The 9,266-nt window shown below is 34.7% G+C and overlaps 1 protein-coding gene across 1 annotated transcript; it reads left to right on the forward strand.

The window, feature by feature from the left end:
• Positions 1 to 1,743: 1,743 nt before the first annotated feature.
• Positions 1,744 to 6,173, forward strand: LOC145218312 (uncharacterized). The gene is made up of 6 exons (XM_080085721.1): positions 1,744 to 1,977; positions 2,423 to 2,511; positions 3,119 to 3,175; positions 4,252 to 4,296; positions 4,485 to 4,539; positions 4,618 to 6,173. Exons 1-6 carry the CDS (start codon positions 1,905 to 1,907, stop codon positions 4,746 to 4,748), a joined length of 450 nt encoding a protein of 149 aa, XP_079941847.1. The 5' UTR covers positions 1,744 to 1,904; the 3' UTR covers positions 4,749 to 6,173.
• The last annotated feature ends 3,093 nt before the right edge of the window (positions 6,174 to 9,266 follow it).

Consider the following 9,266-nt stretch of genomic DNA (forward strand, 5'->3'; position numbering starts at 1 on the left):
TTCGACTTTTTCTTTATGTTGTGCCTAAACTGTAAGATCGATTTTCTTTATGTTGTGCCACAGATCAGCGTTTTTCGACCTAAGGCGTTTTACGGAAACCGCAAAACCTCAGATGTGTGTCCGTGCGGAGCATGTTTTTTCTGTCCGGTTTTGCGCTTGACTGATTTCGGGCGCTCAATTCTTGTAGAAATGAGCGAGCGATCGCCTGCTGAGCGTTTTTCTGCTTATCACGCAGCTTGAACCTGCGAAAAACGATTCGTATTTTGTCGTTGTGTGCGGGTTTCTGATTTAAAAAGTTGGTTTATTTGGCACAAATAAATTAAGCTCGTTATCTGCCTTAAATTTATGGAGTTATAACATTGGTAAAATGGCATATTGTGTTTTTTGTGTGTTTGAATATTGTAGTTGAGTGCATTTAAAATGTATAATTTACACCGCAAACGAAACCAGCCCCCTAACTGAGGTAGAAAATAAATGTTACATGTTAAAAACATTTTAATCATATCTTTGAATGGCCGGGCCTTTTGTTATTAGGCCAAATAGTGTTGCTCTAATTCAGCGGTTCTCAAACTTTTTAAAAAAATTTGCCTGGTGGACCCTTTGCAATTATTTTGTTATGTCGCGGACCTATAAAAATCAAAGAATGCTCTAGTCTAGGAAAATGCAAAAACCAGTAGGGGAGACCGGTTTTTTTTTACATATTATAAATGACACTTAGTTCTGATTTGCCAAAGTATGTAAATACTTTATTACTTGCTATCGTAGATGCAGACCAAACTACAATTACGACAGATGTTGCACAATTAGGGCCGAATTAAACTCGTCAATAAATCGAGTACCTTAATTTTACCTTAATATAAATCGAATCAAAACGCACATCGTACTTATAATTTTCCTAAACAAAGATTAGCATGCTATTTATTGTTCTATACTTTTTTGCTTTTAACAGGTTTTGTTTCACCAAGCAAGTCTTTAGTACCATGCAAAATGTGTCGCATTCAATAAAGTACTTCTTGAACAGTTAGGAAATTAATTTATATTTTGTTCTTTACTACATTAATAACAAGTCATGTAGCTTTTCAAAGTTCTCTATTATGGCAAAAGACAGTGAAGTTTTTTGTTTGTTATAGCAACAGAGAGTATCTATTTTGGAATTAATACGAATTCTTTTCTATATTTGCACAAAATGTAAAATGCGATTTTTAACACCTTAACACATTAGTACTGATGTGCAAGTTGGACCACGTAACTACACGTCGCCATCAAATCCGAAAATATTATTAGTTCATGTAAAGGAATTTTCGGTTTTTTTTCCTTCCATTCACGCATTTCCACTGGTCGAAATATCACTATTCTTCACACCTGTCTAATATTAATACGGAACTTATTGTTATGTGTCACATGTCAGTACTAGTTCGTTTGCTGTTACTTACTCAACAAATAACCCCTAGTATTACTTGCTGGGTTCTTGATGCTGAAAAACTTTGTGGGAAGAATATATTGTCGTAATAATGAAGTTGTGCTTACCGCTTAATTCAGAAGAAAAGAAACGCAACTGAAGCTCCCATTGCTTGTGCGAAACCATTTCATAGAGAACGATAGGACATAGTGTTTTAACCCGTCACAAAATTGGTTTGTAGAATTTGTATTTCCGTTTGTTCGACATCTGACAATTTTTAATGTGTGAAAGACTTAGACAAGGGTAAGACAGCATTTGTGTTGAAAGTGATTGGTGAAGTGAGGACAACGCAAGTTCATTATTTGTTGTGTATTTGACCATGACGACAACTACGCACTGTCCCAACTGTATCAATGGCACAGTTTCACACACATACGTGCGCAATTTTATCTGATGGTCTGTTTAACAGTTATTAAATATCATCAAATATATTATAGCCTAAATTATGGGTGCGTGCCTTTCAAAACGATCGAAAATAGGGAAAGCATCAGAAAATATGAAACAACCATCCAAACAAGGTAAGTTAGTTTGGTCCTAACTTGGAATTAGATCAATTTTTAGTACCAAAAACTTAATGAGCACAAGGCAGGTGCGTCAACATTTTCGCTATCTTGGTGGCGAATTATAAAGCTAATAAATGATGTGTGAGGAAATTTTATCAGCACTTCTATTTTAATTCCGTGATTTTGTGTGTGTCTATTTGAATAGCACCACATCTCTGGATGTTGTAATTAATTTTATATTTTAAGCAGTATCCTGTAAAACAAAACACAAACTTATATACTAATTTATAAATAAATAATTAATTAATTAAATAAGATGCCTTAGAAAACTGACAAATTATAATATGTAGGAATTTTTATGCAAATGAAAAGTGTCAATACAGTAACTAAAGACTTTGTGTTAAGTTAAACGCGCTTTGAATAAGAAATTATGTAAATATGTATTTTTTATCTAATTTAGCGGAGAAGGAAATGATGGCGAAACCATTAAAACCAGAAAAAAGAAAACCATCTGTAAATACTTCAAGTTTTAGTCCCGAAACTTTTCAAGTAAGTAATCGGAGAAACAAAGAAAATTGTTGTTTTATTGAGTACAACCGCAATACATTAGCAAACAATTATAATTGATGGATTTTTGACATATCTCTTTGAAAATCGTTTGGTGACAAAAACCAAAAATAAACAGTCATGTTATCTGATTGATTGTATTATCTAAAAAATAGGAAAAATCTTCATCTAATTTGTATGGTGCTTTTCTTTCTTAAAATATCAAGACCAAACAGCAAAATTACATATTGCAACGATTTTCTTTGTATTAATTTAACAGACAATCACTTAATGTGTCAAAAATGCAAACAAATCCAGCACATTTTCCATTTACACTGCTGAAATGTCATCCCACAAATAGATATGAAGCATAGAATCCCAGTTTACATGGCTATATATCATTATCGCAAATCTTTTGCAAATAATGAGAGGGGACTTTGGAACTAATTATTATTATTTTGATGATGATTTTTTTGGAATTTTAGGGATATACATTGGCCTATAAACCTATTTTGTAGTATTTGTCACTTTGTAACAAAATAGATCAGGTAATGGATAGAAAAATATATTAAAATGATGCCCTAAAACCATGTTTTGTTTCTTTCACTAGCAAACTCAAATGGAACGAAGAAGACACTATATGAGAAATACCCGTGTTCGCTCACGGGTAAGTAAAAAATTAACATTTGTGAGAAATAATGCAACAGTGGGAAACAATGCAACAGATGTAAGATAAACTTGAGTCAAAAATCGTTTTTGCTTTTCTCTTTCGGCGTTACTCTGTGCATCTCCAAATAATGGCTATACATTTGTTGACAATCATGCGTTTTTCAATGAGAATCTTCAACAACATCAATAATGAATTAAAAACTTTTTTAAACCAGTTGAAACTGAGAATACAAACAACACGAGATAAAGTAATACATTACCTAAAAAATATTGTATTATGCACAAAATAATCAGTTTTTTTATTTTAAAACATTATAGAACTTAAACAATTATTTTTTTTATTCTTCCAAGCACATTTAGTGCAATCCCCTAAAAAAATGGAAAGAAAAACAATGATGTGATCAATATTTTTTGTGAAATTTGGCACTGCAATGAAAGCGGTTTATTGAAAGTTATTGAAAATAATCCTACATTTATAGCAGGATTTTAAAGTTTAAAGCAACCGTAAATATTTCGTGCATGATTGCACATTCAACTTTGATAATATTTTTTTGGCAGTAAACACTTTTAATTTTTATTATTGGGTTTGAAGTTTGAACCCAAGAAGCTCCTGAGGCCACATTGCCTTTTTTATAATGTTTGTATACATGAGGCAGGCGCCCCTGACCATTCTGTTAAATCCTGTCTCCATTATAACGGGTTAGTTACCTCTTCTTCCATAATACACCACTTTGTTCAAAGTTTAAGTGGCGTATTTTTGTTACTAACGGTGTAACTTGTGCATAACAATACCACGCAAATCTGAGACCGTATGCAAGGAATTTAGGTCCCGATTTTAATAATTTACCGAGTCAGCAACACTTTTAATTGGCACAAGTGAGACAAATCGAGATCCGAATCCTGCCAGTTCACAACGCTGAACCGGCTATGAACCCACTAAATACATTGCCAACCTTTCATCAAACAATAACTAGTTAATAAACCACAACATCCATTTCAAAATATTGCATTTATGATACATTAAAAAAATCACAACTTCGAAATAACTGCTAATAACCCTGAGATTGTTTAAAGAGTCGTGAATTCGACATACCAACATCATCAAGCTCGTCAAAAGAGGTAACAACGTCATGAATCAAAACATTTTGCAAAAAGATATCCGTTTTAGTGAAATGACTTTCTTGGGGTTTTCGTTCCGTATTACTGCTAAACAATGCATTACAAACTTGAAAATTAATGTATTCAACAAATTTAAAAAGTGCAGACTAAAACCTATTAAAAATGTCCACTCAAATTTCATTGGTTAGATAAAAATGAAAGTCCGGAATCGGCACAACGAAAACCGACCACCTCCAAACCAAGGTAGGAAATATGATTCAAAAAATGCTATTGAATGTAGTTGAAGGCAACTGATTGTTGGCAATAAATGATTCTTTTCAGGCCTGTTTGCATTTAGAATATTTGACCCTAATGGATCCCTAGCAGAAGAATCAGCACAAATAGATGGTGATGAGGGTCGAAGCCCGCACGACCAGTTGCAACCAGAACAAAGCCAACCTCGTAACAACTGATATTTGCTTCGATGTACATCAACAATAAACATATGTGTTAATCGAGGATGCAACTGGACGTCTGTTGCATTAAAAACCGAAATTACTACAAACACGATTTCAAACCATAACAAAGCATGTTAGTCCCAGCTGTGGTCTCATTAGTGCATGACAATTATTGCTACAACAATTCCGAATATTTTTCAAGGAAATTGTTTCACTTGTCAAGATATGTGCATTCTTGACCATTTAAAGATAATTTCCAATTTTGAAATAGCAACAACAATAAACATTTCGAAAATCCGAATCATTTCTCACACTTACTTTAAGTAGGGCCGAAGACTTCTAAAAAGAGCTGAAAATATTTGAATCTTTATCCCAGCAGGACAAGTTGCATTCAAAGCATCAGAACTAAACAAACCAAAGCCCTGCGTCAAATTTCAATAGACAAGCAAGAACGTTGATATAAAGCATGAAATAGATACATTTTTGTTGACAATAATATGGTACTGTACATAATGTTTTACCAATGCAACGTGTGAAGGCAGTTTCTTGTCGACATTATGTATTAAGTGAACTCGATTGAGCTGAAACCATAAAAACATGTTTACACAAGCATAAACTATACACAACGTAATAATTTTATGTAACTTGGCAGAAACATTGCACTAAATTGAGTCAACACATGTTATAAAGTTTGTTGAATATTTTAAGTATCTTTAGTTTAACCAATAAATTAAGACACTTACCATCACTTCAAGCATAAAGGACGATAAGCATTCCCACCCAGCAAAGAAACAAAACCATCATATGATGAGACATGTTAAGTACGACGTATGTCTGACGTAACACTGATTGAAAACTGCCTACTTCTCACAAAAGAAGAACACTCTGACTGCTGTATGCAAAAAAGCTGAAAATTGTCTACTTGCAACTATGTTCTAATAACACTCAGGTATTATGCTGGACTGGCTCTGCGTCTTACAAAAAAATGAGAGCATGAAAAAGGCAACCAGGTATTGACGACATTAATCTGGTATAAACATGCAGCATTTACTAAATAAGTCAAAATATTCTATTAGTGTTTCACGTTTTCGCCAAGCCTTTCTACATTTGACAAGCTTATTTGTCACTTGTCATTATTGATGCTTTATATCTTTATGGTATTATTTGAGACCTGCCTTTTCGGAAACTTTTTGTATTTGCTTTTGGTTCTTATAGTATTTTTACCTTTTGTTATGTGCTTGTCCTGATGAACGTACATTTTAACACACACGCATATTTTAAAAACAAAGAATTTTTTTGGTTTGGGTTTAAAATCAATGGCTTTTTAACCTATCATACTTCGTGACCCCAAACATGTGCTAAATCGGAGCTTTTGAAAAACAAAAACAGGAAGGTAACGTTTGGATGTGCAAGTTTGAGGTCTATTCTGCTCCTTACTTTTGCTGTTGTATCGGACCTTGGACTTTTAATTCAAAATACATCGGACTTTGGACTTTTAATTTTAAAACTTGCATGTAATTGTTGTGACGTAGCCACGGTCAAACCCGTTTATAACTCGCCTTTTTTCTACACAAAAGCTTGACCACCTATTTAAACCTGTTTTTCTTATTACTGGACCGGTCAATTACTGCTTAAGGCTATCGTTGTATCGCTTCTAACGTGTTAACAGTAACCCACGTATTACTCGGCCTCCAGCCATGTTATATATGACACTTCTGTAAAGCGATTTAAAGAATAATTACGGTTTAGAACACAGTTAATCTTTTCGGGCGAACGTTTTACAGCTAAACCCGTATAACGACATTTGACCTGAACTCTATAAAGACGACGTGTTTCAAACTAAAAATCAGTTACCTACAGTTACCATAAGAATGCACAAGTTATCATAAGAGTGACTAGAGTACGCATTAGAATTGATGTCTCACAGTTGATTCGTGCGCGGTGACTTTTGTGTTGCGTGTTTAGCCGCAAGAGGCGCTCTCGTGGTATGCCTTATTCAAATATAATGTGGGAACGTTAAGCTAGTTTTGCGTCTTGTTGTTCGTTTCGGTAGTGATAGTTTGTTTGTTTATTAGAGTCAGATACACGGAGTGTTTAATTGTCTACCCACTGGGTCAGTACACTGTCATTAATGCGGTTACATTCAAACCCTTTCTATCCACTTACAGTGTCCATGTAAATATCAGTTAGTATACCCGTCAGCACATTGTCTTCCGATTTTATAATTTGCACCAAAACACTATGTTTACGCCGGTGGTAATTTAGGATGCTTTCAATTGGGTTGGTCCATTTTGAAACACCTTTAACAAATTAAAATGGTTTAACTTTTACTGTCCAAAATGGAGATTGGAGATATTGAAGTTTGCAGGTGTATTTTGCTTTCTTTTTTTTATAGTTGTTATTAGTGATAATCTACATTCCCACAACACCCAAACAATATCCTAGTGTACTCATGATCACCCCTTAGCAGCGGCTAAGTTCAGATTTTATTGTTCAACTTTCAGTAAATTGCGTTAATATGTTGTAAACATTACACCGATCAACAAACAAAATTTTATGTAGGTGGTAACTTTTGATGCTACAAATTGCTTTGGTTAAAACCCCTTGAACGAAACAACAAATGGGATTTTTATTTGATTGGATTAAAAGAAAATTTACGTCCAGTCGTTGCGGGTCTTTTTTATTCCCACACCCTTGCTTGATTGGTCGTTTTGAAAGACACAAAAGCCATAGCCCAGCACCACATATCGGAGTGAATACAAATTCGACATAACACGCATCATGGACTTCTGTAGTATATTAAGCCATCGGACAAAAGGCATTACATTTCCCAGAAGAAGCAACGTATTCAAAACTACTCTTTAGCGCCACCAATGGTGTTGTCGTGTTTCTTGCTGCCAAATTTTATCTGATACTTTTGAGTGAACCATTTTTCGAGCGTTCTCTTATATTTCAATATATATTACCTCACGAGTGTCAATTCCAAATTTCATTCTTGATAAATTCGTTTCTCTTATTTGGAAATATAAATACTAAATAGCACAAACATGGGTCGGCAGTCGGCACTAAACTAAATGCTGTTGAAACAATAGCAATAGTTACTGTTACGGCATAAACGTCGTTGGTTCGAATCCCACCGCACAGCGGCTTGATTGCTTACTGTAATGTATATACGAGTGTGCAACCATCCTGTAATACATGAACGTTTAAAACTGCTGGATCAAAACGCCCAACATAACAGACAGATATCAATATCGTAGCTGTATATTCGTTTTATTTGTATTTTCTTTCCACGTGACTGCTTTCGAAAATTGTTTATTTGTCTTGTTCAAAAGGAACTTAAATTCTGCGCTTGCCTAAAAACCTAATTTATTTTAGATTATTTCTTGCTTTGTACAGACGTCACCAGCAAGTTGGGCTTTCAGCACGTCGATGCTGCAAGGTGTTGGTTGAGCACCAGTCTCGAAAATGTCGTGGAACGAATCCCATATTTTTCTGGCTTAAGCATTGCTGCATAAGAATGGGACCGACTTGATTATGTGTAACCCTGTTAGTAGGCCTGTCGCACTGTGGTTTATGACCACGTGTCAGAGATGTAAGATGGCCCAAAATGGGGTCTAAACCTAGGTTAAATTCAACTAAAACCCAAAGAATCAACCTGAAAACAGACCCTCGAAATTTACTAAATATTAAGTCACGAAACTTACATTTATCAAAATGAAATAACATCACGACTTTGGCCAAGTGTGTAGTCAGGTTCTATTCAAATCCGTTTCATTCCCATGAAGCCCGAAGCTAATTAACCCCGTCTATTTCAAATGGAGATCGAACCCAACCTGAAATTTGTCCAACCCCTTTAGGAAAGTCCAACTTGACTAAAGTTTCTGATACTTCTGCCGCTATCGTATGTTTTGCATAAACGCTTCAGTGCTTTTCTCAAAAAAATATGTTTCGCATTTCTTACCAAGAGAATAAATTCGTCGTCGACGTGCCTGTCACTGCAATTAACCGTTTTTGTTCTTTTCAATCGGAAAAGTTGTTGGAACCAAACACCGTATTGAAGGGTCACGCAATCGCCAGAAGTGGGAGCTAGAGATCTAAAAGCATCATTTATAAACTGAATCGTTTTATGGCTGGCGAAAGCAACTCAAACCATTACAAAGGTTTTCGTTAAATAGGCTGTCAGTATATTGTAATCATGTGCATTCAAACATTCATGTCAAGCTATTTGTTAAATACGCACCAGAAAACATTACCATGAAACATACTTTTGAATGAAAACTGTGTCACACAAAGTCAATATGAGTGTGCCTTAAAGGGTTCGATTTATGGCAACAAAAACACTTTGTTACGGAATTCCTTAATAGTGTATAATGTTAAAAAAGAAAAAAATATCTGACATATAAAAGTATGTAGTAACTAAAATAGTTACTTAGCTTCTGGTTTGATGTACTGACCGAACTTTACCAGTGGTAAGTGTAGCTCCTTGGTACGAAATATTTAAGCAGAGGACATGAGATGGTCCAGTACAAC

Source organism: Phallusia mammillata, chromosome 3 (assembly GCF_965637545.1).
Source record: "Phallusia mammillata chromosome 3, kaPhaMamm4.hap1.1, whole genome shotgun sequence".
Lineage (NCBI taxonomy): Eukaryota > Metazoa > Chordata > Ascidiacea > Phlebobranchia > Ascidiidae > Phallusia > Phallusia mammillata.